At 39.6% G+C, this 23,184-nt stretch overlaps 1 protein-coding gene across 2 annotated transcripts in view; it reads right to left on the reverse strand.

Moving 5' to 3' along the window:
• The window catches only part of DBX2 (developing brain homeobox 2), a 43,225-nt gene that overhangs the window by 17,159 nt on the left and 2,882 nt on the right, over window positions 1–23,184 (reverse strand). The window contains exon 2 of one of the 2 annotated variants that reach the window (XM_029047283.2): window positions 6,160–6,255. The exons of the other annotated variant lie outside the window; for it this stretch is intronic. Coding sequence (XP_028903116.1) covers window positions 6,160–6,255 — 96 coding nt within the window. The remainder of the gene's footprint in view (window positions 1–6,159; window positions 6,256–23,184) is intronic. 2 annotated transcript variants of the gene reach the window in all.

The following is a 23,184-nucleotide window of genomic DNA, read 5'->3' on the forward strand; positions in this document are numbered from 1 at the left end:
AACTGTACTAATCGCCAGGGTAGATACAAGCTAATCAGGTTGGACACAATCCATGTCTCACATGACGTTCACAATCTTAATCACCATTTTATGGATGAGGTAAGAGACACAGAGAAATTAAGTGACTTGTCCAAGGTCACATAGCAGAGTAGTGGCAGAGCCAGGTGCTCTTCTACTGGCCATACTGCTTCTCAGGGAGCTAATCTTAGGGAACTATTGCATTCACATGGCTTTAGCTAACACCTCTCCATCAACAATGCCTAAATCTCATCTCCCTCCCTAAGCCCAAATCCCCATCTAATTTCCAATCTCCAATTTTCTCTAGGCTCCTGTACATCATTTGAAAAGCAGCAAGGCCTAATGAAAAGAGCATGGGTCTTGGAGTCAGAGGACCTGGGTTCTAATTCTTGCTCTTTTGCTTGTCAGCTCTATACACCTAGGCAAGTCAATCAATCAATATTTATTATGCTTACTGTGTTCAGAGCACTGTCTTATGTTCTTGGGAGAGAATACTACAAAAGAATTGGTTAGACCCATTGCCTGCCTACAATGAGCTTACAGCTGAGAGGGGGACTCAAGTATTAGTATAAATAAATACATTCTGGATATGTACATAGGTGCTATGGGTCTGAGGATAGGATGAATATCAAGTGGTTACCTGTGCCTCAGTTTCCTTTGTGAAATGAGCAATCAAATCCTGTCTCCCACCTAATTGGACTGTGAACCAATGTGGGACATGGACCATGTCCATCCTGATTATCTTGTATATATCCCAGAGCTAGGTACAGTACTTAGCACAAGGTAAACCTTTAACACTCTAATAACAAAACATATACTCTTTAGGGGGGCTTAAGATTATTTTGATCTGACTGGGAACAAAGAACCAAGACCCTGTTCCCAGGGTCTTCACAGAGTGGCTTCCACTCAGTCTCCAAACTCCTGTTTAGAGCTATCATCTTGGAAAATCTATTGTCTTAAGTCTATGGCTTCTTTACAAATGCTCTGTGATTGATCACATGCTCTTGCTATACCATTTATATGACCAAACCACCCTCCAGTATTAGATGTATTTAGTGTGACTTGAGCATAATTTGCCTCAGAGTTCAACTCCCCGACATGAAAAGCCTTATTAATGTGGATGCAGCACACACAGATTCTATTGTCTGTCAGGAGACAAGGTGTTGCATAGTGTTTGGACTCAGCTAATCAACAGCCCTCTCTCTATTCCAAGCAGTTTTAAAGATTTTGTCACTTTCCAAATTCCATCCCTCTGGTTGCTGGCCCTGAAATAGAACACAACCAGGCAGGAGGTGAGTGAGGAATAACTCATCAAGCCTTCCCCGACCCAACAGACACACCAAGCTTTACTGAGGTGAGGTCACAAAGATAGGTCTGAACATAACCGAGGGCCCACCTTCCAGGGGTAAGTAAAATGTTCCACCCCTGCAATCTCCATCCAAATGCTAGATGCAGCCAAAACCTCTTGTCAAAGCCCCTTTGGGTTATGAATATCACCACCAAACTAAACAAGAAGCCTAAGCATATGCAATAGTAGGTCTTCTGGTTCTAATTCACTAGTGGGGCTTCCATTCTTGATGAAGTCCATGTTAAGGAAAAATCAATCAATCTAATTCCAGTTCTATCACTCATCTGTTTATGACATTGGTCAAGTCACTTAACTCACCTATGCTTCAGTTTTCTAATCTGTAAAATAGAGATTCAATGTCTGTTCTCTCTGTAACTTAGACTATGCCCCCCATTTTAGACAGGGGCTCTATCTGACCCGATTAAATTGTATTTACTTCCAGTGTTTGGTACAATACATAGCACATAGTAAGTGCGCACTAGCATCACAACTCTTTTTCCATTGGTATCTGCTAAGAGCTATACTATATTTGAGGCACTGTACTAAGCACTGAGGTAGATACAAGCTACTCAGGTTGGACACAGTCTATGCCCCACATGGGGGTCACAGTCTTAATCCCCATTTAACAGATGAGGTAACTGAAGCACAGAGAAATGAAGTGATTTATGAAAGGTCAGGCAGCAGACAAGTGGCAGAGCTGGGATTAGAACCCAGATCCTTCTGACACCCAGGCCCTTGCTCTATCTACTAAGCCATGCTACTTACCATTATTATTATATTTATTGAGCACTTCCTCATGCATAGCACTGTATTAAAGTCATGTTATAATATATACACCTTGACCAGAGCTACCTATGTACACTTCCATTCATCCAATCACTAAGTGCTTGGGAGAGTACAATATAATAAACAGACAAATTCTTTGCCCACAACAAGTTCACATTCTAGAGGAGGAGACAGATATTAATATGAATAAATAAACAAATTACAGATATATACAGATATATGCATGTGTGCTGTGGGGATGGGAGGGAGGATGAATGAAGAGAGCAGGTCAGGGTGACACAGAAGGGAGTGGGAGAAGAGGAGAGGAGGGATTAATCAGGGAAGGTTTATTGGAGGAGATGTGTCTTCTATAAGGCTTTAAAGTGGGAGAGAGAAATTTTCTGTCTGATATGAGGAGGGAGGGTGTTCCAGGACAGCGGTAGGATGTGGATGAGAGGTCGGCAGTGAGATAGATGAGATAGAGGTATAGTGAGAAGGCTAGTATTAGAGGAATGAAGTGTGCAGGCTGGGTTGTTGTAGGAGAGTAGTGAGGTGAGGTAGGAGGGGCCAAGGTGATTAAGTGCTTTAAAGCCAATTGTGAGGAGTTTTTGTTTGATGTGGGGGTGGATGGGCAACCATTGGAGTTTCTTGAGGAGGGGAGATATATGGTCTGAATGTTTTTGAAGGAAAATAACTCAGGCAGCACAATGGCATATGGACTGGAGTGGGGAGAGACAGGAGACAGGGAGGTCAGAAAGGAGGCTGATACAATAATCAAGGGAGGATAGGATAATGCATTAATGTGGTAGCATTTGGATGGAGAGGAAAAGGCAGATTTTAGTGATGTGGTGAAGGTGAGTCTGATTTAGATTTAGTGATGGCTTAAATATGGTGGTTGAATGAGCGGGAGGAGTCAAGGTTAATGTCAAGGTTTTGGGTTTGTGAGACAGGAAGGAAGGTGATGTCATCAACAGTGATGGGAAAGTGAGCGGGAGGACAGTTTGAGTGGTAAGATATGATGCTCAGAAGGAGGCCATCCAAGTAGAGATGTCTTGAAAGCAGGAGGAAATGTGAGACTGCAGAGAGGGAGAGAGATGAGGGCTGGAGATATAGATTTGGGTGTCATCAACATCACAACCTCTCCTTTCAGCATGCATAATGTACTAACCTAGAAGACCCATATTGTTTTATGAATGTCCCCTAACACCCTAAAAGTGTTCTATCCAAAACATACAGTCAAAATACAGGGAAAAAGTGAGTGATGAAGAAGAGAATACAAGGTGTGATGAAGAAGAGAACACAAGGTGTTTTGAAGAAGAGAGGTGGAATCTTATGCTATGGAGTTCTGTTACTTGAAGGATAGAGTTTTAACCCAGAAACAGCATGGCCTAGTGGAAAGACCCCAGGCCTGGGAGTCAGACAACCTGGGTTCTCTTGTTTGCACTGAAAATAAAAATATAAAGACAAATATAAAAGTGAATCCTATTGCATGATGGAAAAATTTAAAAATAAACATTTATGGGAAAGATCTCTTTGATAAAATTAAGTACCTTAAGTGAGAACTTAATTTTTGTGCAATTCAGTTCATTTTAATAAATCTTCTTTATCAAAGTTTTGTCTAAAGTTAATATTTGCACAGGAAGGATTTATTGACATAATAATTCCAAAAAGTGACCTTTTTGTCATTTTCTTGCTAATAAAAATAAATATTCTGAAAAACAAAATAAGTAGTCTCTTTGGGAATTGCACCTAATAAAGAGAAATGCCAAATTTTATTATCTAGGAGGGTGGCATCGCAAAAGAAGTATGAAATACCATCTTTGAAAATGACATGCAAAGCAAGTCTGGTCTTCTCTAACCTATATCTGCACGACACATACTTAGATATATACACATTTATATGCACAGAAAGAGAGCTTCATTCACCCAGAGAGTGATAACTCCACAAATTACAGTAGCAGATCATTCAAAAGACCAAACTGAGCAACTGAGCTGGACATAATAATCAACTGTAGAAGATGAGTCCTGTGGAATAGATCACTTTTTATTAGCATTTGAGAAGATGTCACAAACAGTAACCAGGAAACTTCTGAAAACTCCTTTAATTGCCATGTTCATTAAATTAAATGAGAGACAAAACTTTTTATATTTGTAAAACACACTGAGTACTGCGAAGAGTCTTCTTTAAAAAATAAAGTAAACACTATATCTAATGGCCAGAGAATCTAGCATGTATGGTAAAAGTTACCATTGTCCTAAAGTAAGTGAAGTCATCTTGCAATTCTTATTCTCAGAACACATTCACAAAGATCGAATTCTACTTTGTTATTAGCACTTATACAGTACCAAATATTGGGGTTTTTGTCATTACTATTAAAGTCCTTCCCCTCCAGTCTATGGTGCATGGAGATAAATGTCTTCTTAATCAGTGCACTAATCTTCATTTGCCTTCACGGGAGACCACCTTGAAGGAGCGAGTAAAAGGTTTAGTCATGGTTTCTATTTTTTCGTTTGAATTCAATACATTCTAGTTAAATGGACAATTAATAGGTCACTTCCAAAATACTAGTGTATCAGTCCTGGTTAATAAACAATCCCCAGAGTTGATAATGGGCCCAATGTATTCAGCAAATCCCTGTACACACTCAGCTCATCCACTAAATCCCTTTTCAGGTAGACAGGGTTATATGGGAAGATGAGCTAGAATGAGTCTATAAAAGTCAGTTTCATTCACTGCTTTATTTTGCAGTCGAGTGCTTTAAACAGTGTCCAGAAATTCACTTGGAATGTGAGACAGGAGAAAAGACTGCACAGAGAACGTTGCTTTATGACCATACAAAAGGGCGACTGACCCTTGACCGAGTCTTTTCAAGGAGAAATGGTTCCTAAAGTTCATCTGCACAGTGAAAAATTGTGGTGAGGTCGCGTGTGGATGACTAAAGTGAAAGTGATGATTGGTCATGGAGCTGTCATCCATTGTGCTGGAGCCAGGACCATGTAGAATGCTCTGTGGGAAAGTCTCAGCCCCCTCAAGGGATGCTCAGAAACTTGCAGCTCATTAAACTGCCAGAATTTGCTGCCTCACTTGTCAAGAATCATTCAATTTAGCAACTGCTCTCCTGAAACCTTCATGAAACCCTTGTGCCTAGTCAGACCTGATTTTGGTAGCAGTCCTTGCACTTTGAAATAACTGGACCTTCATTTCACTTCTTTATTGGCTGCAACAGCAGCTTGGAATGAGGTCATTGTTTTGAGACCTCAAAAATAAGCACAGCATCAATTTTCCTTCTTAATTCCAAACATCAAAATCCTCTACAACAGAATCTTAAATGATCTTACATTTCTCAAGATCAAGGTTAACTTAAACGGAAATTTTGAAATTGGGTACAGAGATAGATTTGGGATCTCGGGGTTCTGTTTTTAGAACATTATGCAATTGCCCTTCAGAATATTTCTCAAATATTTCTAGAAATATCTTTTATAATATGCTACCACTTTGATTTGTTGGATTGTTTTTTCCTCTTAAGAATTCCTCTTTAGATTGTTGGGTTGTTTTTTCCTCTTTAGAATTCTAACCTCCTGTTAGAACTCTGATTTTTTTTCATAAATTACTAATAGATCTCTGAATCATTATTATGTCAATTCCAGTTTATTACAATATCCAGAATATAATTTTCCTGGCTTTCCAATATTTCCACTTCTCTTTTTCAAATGAGTATAGCTCAGATTTCAAAAAAAAAAGTTAAATTGATTCTTCAGAGATCTTTTTCTACCACTTTGAAAACAAGTAACTTTCCGGAGTTAGCTTGGTGTGAATGGCTCAATGCCATTAGAAACCCCTCACAACTGCAACAGTGTGCTTAAATTTGATCAATCTTTGCAAACCTCCTGAATAGGATTGCTGTGATTTTCCTGAGGAATTAGCTCCTTGCCATTGAATTACCAATTAGTTTTCCAGAACACATTAAATCCTGCTGCTTTGGTTTACAGAATAACTCAAGCATCACTGATGAAGCATAAAAACTTACTTGGAAAAGCAGTGGGGGAGGCAGGGCGGTGACAGAACCCACGGCAGCATGCTGAGTAGAATGGCAGGGCTCTCAGAAAAAAAGGTTTGGAAGGAGCTGCAGATAAAGCATTGATCTCATTGATTATCCATTTATTTTAGATATTCATAAGCACCCATTTTCCTAAATGTCTCCAACTGAAGAACTCCTCTCGGGAAACAATTATTCAAATAGCCATTATTCAATAGCAAGACAGACTCACCCAAATAATTCATTCAGATTTCTGGGACTTTGTTGATGGATTTAAATGCATTAAGAAAGTCACCCAATAAACTCCATTTTTCATGGAGACAGAAGGGTGTGGATTAAATATACATTCTTGTTGAGCACCCTGGACTTTTTGCTAAGTGAAAAACAGATCTGAATGTGTTTAGTATGTAGATCATCTTTGTTTCACATTACTGCATTTCATATTTCTGAGAAATTTTAAAACATGTGGAGCCCCAAGTTACAGACTGGGAGCTGTTTGTTTTCATAAGCAACTAAATAAGTTCAAAGGGGCATTTTTTGACCACATTTCTGATTGCATTTATGTTTTCTAGCATCAGTCAAATTAATTTATAAAGGCATTTTGTTCTAATTAGTTTTTCCTTCTGGTAAAAACATTTAAAAATGGCATGCATTTGTAAAGCCTTACTGAAAGTGAAGAATAATAATAATTGCATTTAAGGGCTTACTATGTGCTAAGCACTGTTCTAAGCACTGGGGTAGATACAAATTAATCAGGTCGGACACAGTCCCTATACCATCGTGGCTCAGTGGAAAGAGCCCGGGCTTGGGAGTTAGAGGTCATGGGTTCGATTCCCGGCTCTGCCACTTGTCAGCTGTGTGACTGTGGGCAAGTCACTTAACTTCTCACTTGCCTTCTCTGTGCCTCAGTTACCTCATCTGTAAAATGGGGATTAACTGTGAGCCTCACGTGGGACAACCTGATTACCCTGTATCTACCCTAGCGCTTAGAACAGTGCTCTGCACATAGTAAGCGCTTAACAAATACCAACATTATTATTACCATGTGGGGTTCACAGTCTTAATCCCCATTTTATAGATGAGGTAACTGAAGCACAGAGAAGTGAAGTGATTTGCCCAAGGTCACACAGCAGAGAAGTGGCAGAGCCAGCATCAGAAACCAAGTCCTTCTGACTCCCAGGGCTGTGCTTTAAACCACAGAGATAGTTTCATGAGAGCTTTTAAAATATAATTTTCATAAATCTTCAATAAATGAGACAAGCTGTTTATCAATATTTTTTTAGTAGCGGGTAGAGGGTGGGAAATAAATCAAACTACTTTCTCCTATTATCAAATAATTTAAAAAGCAGTCAGGAAGGTAGATGGCTGATAGGCACTGGGCTATCATCCCTATTTTATGGATGAGAAACCAAGAACCGAAAGCTTTCTTTCCTCATCCTCTTTGACTGTATTATGTTCAGTGTTGGTAACATACTGAAGGTCCTAAACTCCCAGGTCAGAATGTAATCAACTGACTGGTAGGCTATCTAATGATGAATTTGGGATTTTTAAACTGACTAATGCCTCTCAGTGCACAAGGATCTCAGCTACTTTTTTTTCCTTTAATGAATGCCTACAAATAAACATTTACCTTCATTAATTACATTTTCCTCAAAAATCTTAAATGGAAGGTAAACAGATAGAGGGAGATTAGTATCTTCCTTAAAATTTCTCTGCAACTCAGTCAATATAACAAAGAATACCTGAATTCTAGCTATGTCTAGGGGATATGGATTTGAATTTAGCCATTTTTAAAGAATATATAATGGCTCCAAAATATGAATGAATATGAATGGGACTAAATGTTCATTGTGGGCAGGGAATATGTCTGTTATATTGTTATACTGTACTCTCCCAAGCGTTTTTTACAGTGCTCTGCACATTGTAAGTGCTCAATAAAAATGATTGATTGATTGATAAAAGTTTCCCTCAGATTTTTGGTGCTGGTGAGAAACATTCATATGTATATCAAAGAATAGTTCAGTCAGTTGCATCCATGTTAGTGGCTAAGATTTAACAGTATTAACTCAAAAATTAACATTTCATGGAAAATCTAAATTCAAACTCCTATATTGGTCTAAGACAAGGATAATAAGGAAAATCAAACAAAGTGTTTGAAAACCTACTTTGGCATTGATCCAAACAGCATTAGGGATTGACCACATATGTTGAAAGTACAGATGTGGAAGCCTTCTCACCACTGAGGTGTATCAATAAAGATCCATGAAAATCAGTGCTGAATTTTTCCTGTATTTGCCACATGCCAAATTTCCCAGCCTCTCCCCACCAGCTCTTGAACCATCAACTGAAATGCTAAAAATGAGACTAAGAAGACTGGATATCAGATTTCTGCTGTGGAAAAGGAGAACTGATAAAATGGAGTTGGAACAGAGCATACTATATATTTTCTAAATGCTGAGGTATACAAAATTAGAGTTGTTGGTTTTAACCAATTTTTTATTTAAATATTATCTATTGGATCACATTTTCAAACAGACCAGAGTTCTAAAAACATGCTAAAACTTCAGAGTGAAATCTCTCCATCACAGGAGTTAACATCCCAGCTTGGTTCATTCCAAATTCTGGTACACAAATATACCTTGTTTGAACTGATTTACGTGGAAATCACTGTGAAATCCCAATTAAGTGCTCCATTTCCTTCAAAGGCTTTGACTCTGACATGAGTCAAGTAGCAATCTAGTTAAGCATGTGATTATGGGTATGTTGAAAGGTCTGAAAACTGATCAAAGTATACATCAAAAATTACTTTCAAATTGACATTAAAAATTGTATATTCAAAAATTTGTAAACCATCCTTTCAAAGAATCTTCCTGACAAATAAAACAGAAAAATCTGGGTAGCAGGAAGTGAGAAGTTCACATTAAATTAATAGTTCTGAAAAGTGTTGCAATTACGACAGATGACACTTTAGCCTAGAGGGAGCCAAGAGGTATCCATGTAGACATCACTTTCACAACCATATCATTCATGTTTTCATGTTTTCATGTTTTCATGTTGTTACTACTGTTCTTATTTCTTGTTAAGCAATCTAGCTAGAGAATATGTATTCACCAGTGTAGCAGGACACAAGTACAACTAACAAAACTGTCTCCAATGCCCTTCAAAGTAACTATGCAGTTTTCAAGAGCAAAATTGAATGTTTGGTTGTCCTAAAGCTTATCATTAATGAGCCCCAAACTTGTAGCCAATCAATGGCAGACTTAGACTTTGAACAAACTCCACAATTTTCCATTTCAAAGACATTACTTTCCCACTAAAACTATACACTACCAAAACAGGAAAACAAAATCCTTTGCTTTCAAACACTTTAGAAGGTAAGTTCCTTTTTATTTTAGCCCAATAGTATGCTAAAATTCTGAACATCACTGGAATTTTCAAGTCATGCATAAAATGTTCCCCTTATAGAATAGAATCTCAGTAATCTCTTATTTCTTATGATATTATTTTCCCTCACTCATCCCAAAAAAAAGCTATCTTCATATTCATATGAAAATTAGAATGAGTTATTTCATTACTATAAGAGAAAGAATTACTAATTGCTTTATGCTGGCATTCTAAAAGAAGAATGAGGGAGACAAGCCCAAACAGCTTCAAGCAGGATACAGAAGCAATGTGGGGGGGCCAAAACATAAAAAGAATTGAGAGAAACTGGAATGGGTCCAGTAAAGGACAACCAAAGTAAATAAATGGATGGAAATTAGAATTCATGAGGAAATATTAAAGGGTTATTTAATCAGAACAAGAGAAATTGAAGGCACCCCATTTTAAAATTGTCTTTAATCATAAGGAGGATTTGTTATATATTTGTAATATTTGTTAGGTACTTACCTATGTGACAGGCACTGTATTAAATGCTGGGGTGGACACAAGCAAATCAGGTTGCACATAGTTCGTGTCCCACATGGGGCTCATAGTCCAAATCCTCATTTTACAGATGAGAGAACTGAGGCACAGAGAAGTTAAGTGACTTGCCCAAGGTCACACAGCAAACAAGTGGTGGAATCAGGATTAGAACGCAGGTCCTTCTGACTCCCAGGCCCATGGTCTAACCACTAAGCCACACTACTTCTGATGGTCAATGGAAATTTTCTGTAACCCTGTGATGATAGAACTGGGATTCCAGCAGGAGGGATTTGAGGTAGATGTAAAAAGGAACTTTGATGGGAAAAATTCCAAATTATCTTCACCTCCAGATGTTTTAAGACTAGAGCAGACAACTTGCCATCTTGGGTAATTTAAATACTGTCCTTATTATCAGCGTTCTAAATTGCTTCTGCTGCTCTCTCCCAAGTGCTTAGCACACTCTTTTGCATCGGTAAGAGCTCAATAGATACTACCGATTAATGGACTTAATGAGTTTAAGGGACCGTCTATCATTATCATACTGGAATACCACCTAGAGACATCACAAAGGAAAATTTACAGCTATAAATGAAGATGGAAATATTATTCTTTCTTCTTACCAGATGGTTAAGTCAATGAATTTTTAAATGAGATGAGGAAATTGGGGCTCTGTGGAGCAGTAGAACAAGCCAATTTTTCATTGCCTGCTCTTCAATTTCAAACCTTACCTTAGTTCCCAAGGGAAGCTAAATTGGGTGATTTCATCTTCATTTCTATTTATGCACATCAGAAAACCACAATACTCAGCAGTTTTCTCCCAAGAATGCTTTAGAGTTGGGGCCATTTAATAAGGATCCTGCAAGCCAGGAACTTAATTATATTGGCACGGCCCTTGAGACCATTAGCTCAGTTCAAAGTTTATTTGCTCCAGATTTGGCCTTAATCAGAAATATAGGTTCATTACTTGATTGCTGAGGTAATCTGAGGTTGTCGGAGCAACGAACTATGAGTCTGACTACATTTTTCAAGATTCAAAAATTTCTATGCCATCAATTGTACACATTTCATACTTAAGTGATCCTGTTCACATTTTTCATTCGAGTCCAAGGGAAATCTGTTCTTCTTGAATGTGACCGTCCAACCCATCTTAGATGGGACAGTGAAGAATTTTGTGTTCCATTCAGCCACAAAAAAGTCTTTGGCAGGACTTGTAAATGTCCCACTTCTGACTGGGTGGGAGCAGGGACTGAAGAGCAGTGATGACACCCAGCAGCGGCAACAGCTGGGAAACAAGTGGAGCAAGGTATTGACAGCCTCTCTAACCAATCCCTTTCTTTGCTCAGCAATAGCAGTAGCCACCTTGGGGCCAAGTGAAGGAGTGGCCACTTCCTGGCCATTTCCTCAGAGGCTTGGATGTGGTCACTGAGATAGTGAGAACTTCCTGACCATCACAGACTGGGGAAGCCACTCTAGGTTTCCACCATCAGGATCCCATTGCCACAGCCTGGTTGGGAAATCCCCACCCCAATGCCCTCTAGAGAGTAAGCTCATTGTGGGCAGGGAATGTGTCTGTTCATTGTTATATCATATTCTCCCTAATGCTTAGTATGCACATAGTAAGCACTCAATAAATAAGATTGCCTGACTGACTCATTCTGTACCCAGAACTTTGCAGCAACACTCTGACTGTCAGTGCCAGGAAGCAATGGAAAGTTGGCATGGGGGTGCTTCCATTGATGGAGAAAAGTTCTCTCCAACTACATTTTTAGCTCCCCCCTCTCTCTCTTCCTTATTCCACTCTCCAATGTGCTCCTATCCCATTCCCATCCCTATTTCCCCCATTTCCAGTCCCCACTTGTTTTTTCTTATCTTCCTCTTCCCTGCCTCTTCCTCCTTCCTTCCCCCCATCCTCTTTTTTTTCCTTCTCTCTTTTCCCTTTTTTGCCCTCTCTCTTTCCATTTAGCCTATTGGCCTTGCCAAAGCCCATTACCACAGCAAGATGAAAAAATAAAACAAGAATGATGAAGAATACCATGCTTTATCTTACTGCTGTTTATTCCCTCCATAAAACTGTCTCCACAATATTGCTGGTGCCATAAATACTAAAATTACAATGGCTTATGTGTGCAAACAAAATGACTAAGATAAAAAGTTAAAATGTTTAGGAGATGATTTCAGAATATAAAAGACAATGGTGAATATCTAAGCAACTACTAGAAGTGTTGCCTGCTTACTCCATAAATTTTCAAAAAAGGCTTTTTCACTGTCAGGTCGGGGTTAAACCAGCTACCAAGTCCATGGAGTTTAGGACTACTCCATCTTAACAAAAACCACATACAAAATTAGCTGACATGGTTTACAGCAAGGCAAACTGTGAGCAAAGAGGCCACAGAGAAACCAAAGAGACCACAGAGAAAAGTTACAGGATCAGTGAGGAGTGATCAGTGAGGAGTCCTGCTAGGCTAGGCAGATGTGAGATAGAGTGGGCTCCCCTTCATCTCTGTCTCTCTCTGTCTCTGTCTCTCATTCTCTCTCTCTCTCTTCCCCACCAGCTGTGGATTGACAGCTCTAAGAGGATCAGTGAACAAGTCTCCAACAGTTGGTTGGAGAGATCTCTTTCTCGCTCTCTCCTCCCTACTTGGTTGGCTTTTTCTTCCCCTCATAAATAATAACTGTGGTATTTGTTAAGCTCTTATTGTGTGGCAGACACTCTACTAAATGCTGGGGTGGATACAAGCAAATCCCTGTCCCACATGGGGCTCACAGTCTTAATTTCCCTTTTACAGATGAGGTAACTGAGCCAAAGACAAATGAAGTGCCTTGCACTTCACACAGCAGACAAGTGGTGCAGCCGGGATCTGACTCCCAGCACTGTGCTCTATACACTAGGCCTGGCTGCTTCTCCATGAATTCAATAGTATTAATTCAGTAGTATTTATTGAGTACTTACTATGTGCAGAGCACAGTACCAAGCGCTTGGAATGTACAATTCGGCAACAGATAATGACAATCCCTGCCCAGTGACGGGCTCACAGTCTAATCTTGGACAACTCTCCTGTCTGCTAGCTCTTCTGTATTGTACTCTCCTAAACATTTTGTAGAGGCGTCTGCACCGATTAAGAGCTTGATAAATACTGCTGATGAATTGATTGGCCTTGACCCATGGAATCCCTGCACACAAACTGTATCTGTAAAATATTCATAAAGATATGGACTGTAATGTACTTTCATTTATTTAAAAAATGTATTGCTAATTAATTTATAAACAAGTATTAGGAATTAGTAGCTTTTAAAAAATGAGTTTGAATTGAAATGTGTAATCAAAGCTTAGCCACAAGAATAGATTAACATCCCTATACTAAAGAAATAAAATAGGGGAATGAGAAGGAAGATCACTAAGACGTACCTAACTCTCAAGAACTATGAATGGATGGATGTTGAATTAAAGCAATCTCACACTAGGAGTCAAAGATAGAAATGATAAAGAAGAAAATATCATTAAGTTTAATGATTCCAATATTTACTTCTGGATATTAGTAGAAGCTAAAGTTGGTAAAGCCAATTTCCAATGATAAAAGTTTTTAGCCATTTTCTCCTTTTAGAGTTGTGGAATTTAAAAAATAGATGAGGTCATCTATTTGTATCTTTTTGTTTCTGACTTAACAAAGAGAAGGGCTGGTGACTCTTAGCTACTACATCTTTGTCCCCTTCATCATATTTGCCCAAGAATACCTTTGAAGAGATTTATCTTTGCTTTTCTGAAAAGCAGTGTGTCCTAATGGAGAGAGCATGTACTGGGAGGAGGAGAGAACTCATCATAGGCAGGGAATGTATATACCAACTTTGTATACCAAGTGTATGCATATACCAAGTGTTTAGTAGAGTGCCCTATATACAGTAAGTGCTCACTAAATGCCATAGATTAATTGATTGATCGATTGCCTGCTGGGTGACTCTGGGCAAGTTGCTTTACCTCTGTGTTTCAGTTTCCTCCTCTATAAAATGGATGTAATAATGCTGTTCTCCCTTCCATTTGACTGTGAGCCCCATGTGGGACTGGGTCTTTTCTTACATTGTTTGGCACATAGTAAATGCTTAATAAATATCACAGTTTTTATTGAGATAATTTTGGGGTAGAAAAAGGCAAGTCTAACACTAAATCCACCTAACATTTATGGAGATTGTCATGTACACAAATATGTGTTTGACACGTATTTATGCATCTAAGTGAGAAGTGTGTGCATGTGAGTGTGTTTGTGTGTGTGTGTGTGTGTGTGTGTGTGTGCGTGCACACACGAACAAACATGTGAGTGAATGACTGGCAACCTCTTCTTCATGGTCATGCATTTGTAAAACATGACTTTTGCTACACTGTGACATTTGATAGGTGTGGTGTCTGCCATTTTTTCAATCTTTCAGCTTGGTGTCATGATCTTCCTAGGGTGTCTAATCCAGATTTATTTTGTTTTGATTAAGCTAACCGAACAAAAAGAAATGGAAGAATTTAAGTTATCTGCAGCTTTATATAAGTGCTGCCAGAGTACAAATGAACAACTGCAGAAATGGTCCACACATAGCTCTCCCTCTAGATGGTAAGCTCATTGTGGACCGGGAATGTGCCATTTTATTGCTATATTATACCCTCCCCAGCATTTAGTACAGTGCTATGTACATAGGAGCACTCAATAAGTATGGTTGACTGACTGACATAGGAATGAGTTGAATGTCCCTAATCCAGAGAAGAGACATCCTCTCCTCTCTCAAGGCTTCCCGCAGTATACTCAGAAGTCCAACTGATTTTCACTCTTCCAGGTAATTCTTAATTATTAAATGACATCCCAGAGTTCTGGTCCAGGCAGTGGGATTGTTTCCAATCATTTGGATGTCCTTCATGAGTGAAAGATGACCACGATAGCCAGCAGAATCACATTTGGCTGAATTAAAGGTTCTAAAAAGAACATTTTGTTCTTTAGAGAGCTTGGACAAAATTAAGATATTATGGTTCTGAAAAATCACTCAAGCTTGACTAGCCTTAATCTTCTGGGGGATTTATGTTTATTCTCAAAAAGAATTTCAATGCTTTGAAAACATTCTCTTTTCAGAAATCTGTCTCATACATTCCCAAATGATAGCTGGTTGTCAAAGAGGATACTGTTATGAAAGCTGAAACTGGCTATAGTATCTTCATGCAAATATATTTAATCAAGAATTTACTAGTTGCTGAAGAGCCTGAAAAGTTGGAAGTGTTAGAAGTGGAAAAATTGCTTAATGTAGGAAAAAAACTGGAAATGAATGAGAAAAAATGCACTAGTAAAATATGAAATAGATTAAGGCAGAAATATAACCTCTTAAAGATTCTAAGTTAGCTTTCCAAATATCTTTATTAATACTAAGCAGTAGTAAACATGTTTTTAAATTAGTGTTTACCCTTTCAGGAGTATTTCACTTGTGCTCTAAATCTGCATGTGAATAAAATAGTCTCAACTAACTTTAAAAACTCCCTTATCCTTATGCTGGAAGTAAATAATCGGTAACCATCAGAGAAGCATTTATTCTAAATCTTTTAAGAGACTCAAGACATACTGGATACAAAGAGTGTTAAAAGCTGTAAATCAAATCCCCTTGAAAAATGCAATAAAGGGAATTAAACATCATGCAAGGAGACATCACTGATGACATGTCACGCACAAAAATGCAGGCAATAAGTAAGCTGTAATGTGATGAAATGTCATCTGCTTCTCTATCCAGATGTTGTATCAAAAACACTGAGTGAAGAAAATGACATAACCAGTTACCTCGTACCACTGAAAAAGAATAACATCCTTCAGTTGGAAAGGTATGTGCTGACAATATACATTGAAATAGCATTTTATTTCAAACACCCCACGCACTCTACAAACATATGTTAGAAATACACAGAATGGAGGTCACTTTCTCCACCTTTTTAAAAAATTGCAAGCAACAAAGGAAAAAACAGGAAGAATTTTAACAACAATAATAATAATTGCGGTATTTGGTAAGCGCTTACTACTTGCTAAGCACTGTTCTATGTGCTGGGGGAGATAGAAGATAATCAGGTCCCGCACGAGGCTCACAATCTAAGTAGGAGGGAGAACAGGTAGTGAATCCCCATTTTGCAAATGAGGAAAGTGAGGTAAAGATAAGTTAAATGACTAGCTAAGCAGGTATGTGGCAGAGTCAGGATTAGAACCCAAGACCTCTGACTCCCAGGCCTTTGCTGTTTCTGCTAGGCCACACTGCTTCCGGGGGGTGCAGCAACACCATATTATTCATTCAGGCCAGGGTGAGATCTGTACCTAGAGAGAGGAGGCATTTGTCCAATGTATTTCCTCGATGTGGAGTCAGAGGGGCTACCTGCTTATCATCTGTGACATTTACTTATCACTTACTTTGTGCAGAGTACTGCACTAAGGACTGGTCCTTGCCCATCTCTGTGTGAGATAAGCCCATCTGCCATATTTCTGCCAGCGGACATTTTTTCCTTCCCAGTCTAACCAAAGTTTGGAACAAGGAGGACAAATTGGGCAATATGAAAATGTGTTCATGAGTAAAAACCAAACCTTTTCCATTACACAGTTTCCTGCACAGATTGATTATGGAAACGTTTATTTTTTTTGCTAGTTTGCACTTAAAAGAACTCCCTATTGCCTACAAATTCCCTGTAAAGTGGAAAATAACATCTTTAGTTTATTTTGCTCCTTTCGCTACTCATTAAGGTGGGTGGGGGAAAGGAGCTGCACCCTAAGTGTTTGGCTGAATTGTTTTAAAACATAGATATGTGGAGTACAATTTAAGAGCCACTGTGGATAAATCACCATTTTTAATAAAGAACAAATGTAGATTTGTGGAGCAGGAAACAAATCTAACGAGGTGACAGAAAAATAAAATGCAGCATGAATGCAGTTCTAAATAGTTCCAAAATATCTTTATAAGAAGCAAAGTTAATTTTTCCAAGATAGCAATGACTTTCTGCTGAGTTGTTTTCCCTGAATACAATTTGAACAACCAAGTGGCAGCATGCATAACAACAGTGGCTTAATAAATAGCAAAAGATACACTCAGGAAATCTCCTTTTATGTGAAACATTTCCTAGCTTCCTTTTATGATGGAAAATGGTTTTAAAACCCATTCTTTATGAATTTCAATGCCTCTGCAGAAAAGTGAAGGATGTTTTTGGTCTGTTTCTGATTGGTTCATTAACCTTCTATATTCAGAATTTTTTAATCACATTGCTTTTCTTGAATCATGTAAAACTCTGTGTTGCCATTATTATATCACCTTTTGAGATTTTGATGTCAGAAGTGAATATTTTAGGGTGTCTGTACTTATCCAAAATAGCAGAAAATTGACCGTATTCCTTCTCGTTCCCATAATTTGCTATATTCAGCTGGCCATCACCATTAAAACAAAAAGGGGTGATTGGAAAGAAAACTTTGTTTTCTTGTTACACTCCCTTGCAGACTGAATGAGGAATTGTTTATTAAAGGAAGTGGTTAGATAACTTCTCTTTCTACATTTCTTATAGAATGTAAAGCTAACAAACACCCTCTAGACTTGAACTCACTGTGGGGCAGGGAATGTCTCTCAATTGCTGGATCGTACTTTCTCAAGTGATGAATACAGTGCTCTGCACACAGAAAGCGCTCAATAAATACGATTGAATGAATGAATGTTGTTTATCATTCTCATTGGGTAACTATTGACTTTTTTCACTATTTTCTGTCATTTTTCCTCATAAAATTAAATTGGGCACTCCGGAAAGAAAACAATTTGGATAGACTCTTAAAATTGGCTGACAATGTTTCCTCTCAAGAAGTATAATTAAAGCAATTAATACAAACCCACAAGATGGTACAAATGTTCTGGTTAAAAGATTTGTTTCAATGACAAGATTAATTTGTATAGAAATCCCCTAGGGTATGGGGTGGGTCTTCTTTTTATTTTGTTCAATCTGAAGGAAAATACTGTTAACACTAAACAAGTAGCAACAGAAGTAAGAGTAAGTTGAAAGGAGGTAGATGACATGCTCAAATCCTTGCATTGTAATGCTTTGTGCACCCAGTCAAGTTAGGACTTAGTTACAGGGTGACTCTCGTTTTCTCAAATTTAGAGTTCAGTTAATAGTCATAGGGCTCAGAATCACTGACTACAACGTACTGATTGGTGGACCCAATTTTTAACTGAATTGAAAGACTTCCAGTTTCACACGAAGTTTCAGAAAATGATAATTTGATTCCTCCCCACACCCCAAGACTGTGAGTCAGTTGTGGGCAGAGACTGTTTCTCTTTATTGCTGTGTTGTACTTTCCAAGTGCTTAGTACAGCGCTCTGTGCACAGTAGGTGTTCAATCAATACAGTTGACTGAATACACTGCTCTGCACACCGTAAGCACTCAGTAACTACGATTGAATGAATGTGTGAATTCACTCAAATGTCATTAGTGAGATTTTCAAGAAGCAACTTTTCCTTTGGAAAATTTAGGAATAAATTAATTTACTCTGCTATTAAGAATAACAGGATACATAGATTGGGGGAAGTGATCTCTTAAAACCTATGGCTTTCTTTATTTTAGTTTTGAAACTAATTTAAGGGGGTTGGTTTTTTTAATGCTTTGGATTATTTCACTTTGATGCTTTAAAAATATAAAGTGTTTCTCAAACTCAAAATAATACTGTGAAATCACTATCAATTGCAAATTCCAACATTAATTCTAATGGGCTTCCATTAAATGTTCATAATATTTTGGGACATCAAATAAATGCACACAATGCATTTTAAAACAATAATGTTGGCATAAATGTTGTTTTCCATACCTTCTATTTTTTCCAAGAAACAGCATTAAATGCCTGAACTTTGAATTTAAATAAATAAAAATGATAGATTTTCTGAAAACAAATATATCACTACAAAGTATTGATTATACAGCAAATATGCATTTCAATGTGGTACAATTAAAACAATCCATATGCAAAGCCCGTAGTGAACTTCTTTTCTAGTAAATTGAACATGTTCATCATTACTTCAATTTTTTTTAAATTTTATCCCCAAAAAGGCAAAGCCAAACTAGAAGAAACTAATCTGGGGGAAAATAAAGGGGGGGGGGGGGGAGTGGTGAGCATAAAGATTCAGATGTTTGGAATAGGTAATGATCCCAAATGGTTTGTCAAAATCATTGCATAATTAAATCAACCTCCAAAAGTATGCTAGACAATGGTATGTGGGAATGAATCAGCTGATAGCTCTAAAGCAACCTAGATGTGGGTTCTGTAAAATTACTTGCATTAAAAAAACCTGCTTTATAGCCCCGAAGCTCAGTCTGAGCCATGATGCTCTGGAGAGTGACTTGTGTGTCTGGCCCATTTTCAGCGAAAGCCAAACGCTGCATTGGTGGACCTGAGGTTTCCCTTCATGATAATCATCATCATAATAATCGGGGTATTTCTTAAGCGCGTACTATGTGTCAGGCACTGTACTAAGCGCTGGGGTGGATGCAAGCAAATCAAGTTGGGCACAGTGCCTGTCCCATGTGGGGCTCTCAATCTCAATGCCCCTTTATCAGTAGTTTAGCACTGCGTCCTGTGTTTCAGACTAGACTGTTGCACTGCCCTTACACCACACTACATTGTGCTACACTATCTTCTCCCTGTGCCTTGACACCGACCTCTGACCCACATCCACTCCAAGGCCTGCAATGCCCTCCTTCCTCAATCCTCCAGACAATGACTCTCTCCCCCACTTCAAAGCCCTACTGAAGGCACATCTCCTCCAGTAGGCCCTCCCAGACTAAGCCCCACTTTTCCTCTTCTCCCACTTCTTCCCACGCCACCCTGACTCGCTCCCTTTGCTCTCCCCCCAGCTCCACAGCACTTATATATAGATCTGTCATTTTATTCATTTATATTGATATCTGTTTATAATAATAATAATGGTATTTATTAAGCACTGACTACGTGTCAAGCACTGTTCTAAGCGCTGGCATAGATACAAGGTAATCAGGTGGTCCCAATTGGGGCTCACAGGCTTTACCCCCGTTTTATAGATGAGGTAACTGAGGCCCAGAGAAGTGAAGTGACTTGCCCAAAGTCACACAGCTGACAAGTGGCAGAGGGGGGATTAGAACCCACTACCTCTGACTCCAAAGCCCGTGCTATTTATGTCTCTGTTCTGTCTCTATGTTATGTCTCTCCCCTGCCCCCCCCTGCCCACAGACTACGAACTCGTTGTGGGCAGGGATTCTCATTCGTTATTACTGTTATAATTATATCATAATAATTAATATAATAATGATAATAATGACGGTATTTGTTAAGCGTTTAGTATGTTGCTCTTATTACTGTTTTACATCATTTCAAATTCCAGGGGTCCTGCCTCCCTTGGCCTCCTCCTGCCCCCCCACCAAGAAAGACCCCTCTTTTCCTCTGTGGATGTCAGTGTGTGGGCTGGAGAGGGAGCAACCGGAATCTCCCAAAGGTGGCTGGAAGTTTCCCCAGTGCCTTCACGACAGAAGAGACCTGCCTTCATTCATTCTTTTAATCGTATTTATTAATAATGATGGTATTTGCTAAGCGCTTACTATGTGCCCAAGCACTGTTCTAAGCTCTGGCATAGATACAGGGTAATCAAGTTGTCCCACGTGAGGCTGACAGATTTTACAGATGAGGTCACTGAGGCACAGAGAAGTGAAGTGATTTGCCCAAGGTCACCCAGCAGACAAGTGGCGGAGTCAAGATTAGAACGCACGTCCTCTGATTCCCAAGTCTGTGCTCTTAAAAAAAAATAAATGGTGGTATTTGTTAAGCGCTTACTATGTGCAAAGCACTGCTCCAAGCGCTGGGGGATACAAGGTGATCAGGTTGTCCCACATGGGGCTCACAGTCTTAATCCCCATTTTACAGACGAGGTAACCGAAGCACAGAAAAGTTAAGTGACTTGCCCAAAGTCACACAGCTGGCAAGCGGCTGAGTCGGGATTCTAACCCACGACCTCTGACTCCCAAGCCCGGGCTCTTTCCACTGAGCCACGCAGAGTACTGTCCTAAGCGCTTGGGAAAGTACAATAGGGCAATAAAAAGGGACAATCCCTGCCCACAATACTTTCGTCCTCTAATAATACTAATAATTGTGGTATTCGTGAAGTATTTACTATGTGTCAGGTACTCTACTAAACGCTTGGGTGCATACAAGCAAATCGGGTTGGGCACAGTCCCTGTCCCACGTGGGGCAGTCTCAATAAATACGATTGAATGAATGAAAAATCCCCCTTAGGCAGTTGAGGGAACTGAGGCACGGGGAAGTAAAGTGACTTGCCTAAGGTCACACAGAAGGCAAGTGGTGAAGCTGGAATTAGAACACATGACCTTCTGACTCTTTCCCCCCCTTTCCCTCTGCTCCTCCCCCTCTCCCTTCCCCTCCCCTCAGCACTGTGCTCGTCTGCTCATTTGTATATATTTTTATTACCCTATTTATTTTGTTAATGAGATGTACATCCCCTTGATTCTATTTATTGCTATTGTTTCTGTCTGTCTCCCCCGATAGACTGTAAACCCGTCAATTGGGCAGGGATTGTCTCTATCTGTTGCCGAATTGTACATTCCAAGCGCTTAGTACAGTGTTCTGCACATAGTAAGCGCTCAATGAATACTATTGAATGAATGAATGACTCCCCGGCCCGTCCTCTGTCCACTAGGCCACGAGGCTCCTCATAGACTGTGATTCCGTAGTGGGCAAGGATTCTCTCTCTTCATTGTTGTAGTGTATTTTCCCAAGCGCTTAGGACAGTGGTCTGCACAGAGTAATTGCTCTTTAAATGCGATGGAATGAATAGGGGGACCGGGGCTCGGTGGAAAGATCCCGGGCTTGTGGCTCAGTGGAAAGAGCACGGGCTTTGGAGTCAGGGCTCATGAGTTCGAATCCCAGCTCTGCCACTTGTCGGCTGTGTGACTGTGGGCAAGTCACTTAACTTCTCTGTGCCTCAGTTCCCTCATCTGTAAAATGGGGATTAAGACTGTGAGCCCCATGTGGGACAACCTGATTCCCCTATGTCTACCCCAGCGCTTAGAACAGTGCTCGGCACATAGTAAGCGCTTAACAAATACCAACATAAGTCAGAGGTCATGGGTTCGAATTCCGCCTCTGCCACGTGTCAGCTGTATTCATTCAATAGTATTTATTGAGCGCTTACTATGTGCAGAGCACTGTACTAAGCGCTTGGAATGAACAAGTCGGCTGTGGGCAAATCACTTAACTTCTCTGCGCCTCAGTTACTTCATCTGTAAAATGGGGATTAACTGTGAGCCTCACGTGGGACAACCTGATTACCTCGTATCTACCCCAGCGCTTAGAACAGTGCTCTGCACATAGTAAGCGCTTAACAAATACTAACATTATTATTCTGGGATGCCCAAGCCACTGCTGCCCGGGCAAATCCAGCCTCGCCCGGGGAGGAACCGGGCTCTTTTCCCCGTGGCGGAGGCATTAGGGGGTGCGGGAGGGTGCGGGAAGGCCAGGACGGGTGCAGGAAGGAGTATTTTCCTCGTAGGATATAATCACTCCCGAGGTCAGCAGGAGCGCAGAACTTCTCCTCTCCCGCAGGGAATAATCATAATGATGATATTTCATTCATTCATTCAATAGTATTTATTGAGCGCTTACTATTCATTCAATAGTATTTATTGAGCACTTACTATGTGCAGAGCACTGTACTAAGCGCTTGAAGTGGACAATTCGGCAACAGACAGAGACAAGTCCTGCCCAGTGACGGGCTCACAGTCTAAACGGGGGAGACAGAGAACAAAGCAAAACGCAACAAAACAAAACAAGACAACATCAAGATAAATAGAATCATGGAGATAAACACGTCATTAACAATATCAATAGGGTAATGAATAATATATACAAATAAGCACAGTGCTGAGGGGAGGGGAAGGGGGAAGAGCACTTACTATGTGCCAAGCACTGTTCTAAGCGCTGATAATCATTATTATGTGTATTTGTTAAGCGCTTACTATGTGCCAAGCACCGTTCTAAGCGCTGGGGTAAACACAAAGTAACTGGCTTGGTTCCACGTGGGGCTCACAGTCTTCATCCCCCTTT

The sequence above is a fragment of the Ornithorhynchus anatinus genome, chromosome 2 (assembly GCF_004115215.2).
Source record: "Ornithorhynchus anatinus isolate Pmale09 chromosome 2, mOrnAna1.pri.v4, whole genome shotgun sequence".
NCBI classification, from domain to species: Eukaryota; Metazoa; Chordata; class Mammalia; order Monotremata; family Ornithorhynchidae; genus Ornithorhynchus; species Ornithorhynchus anatinus.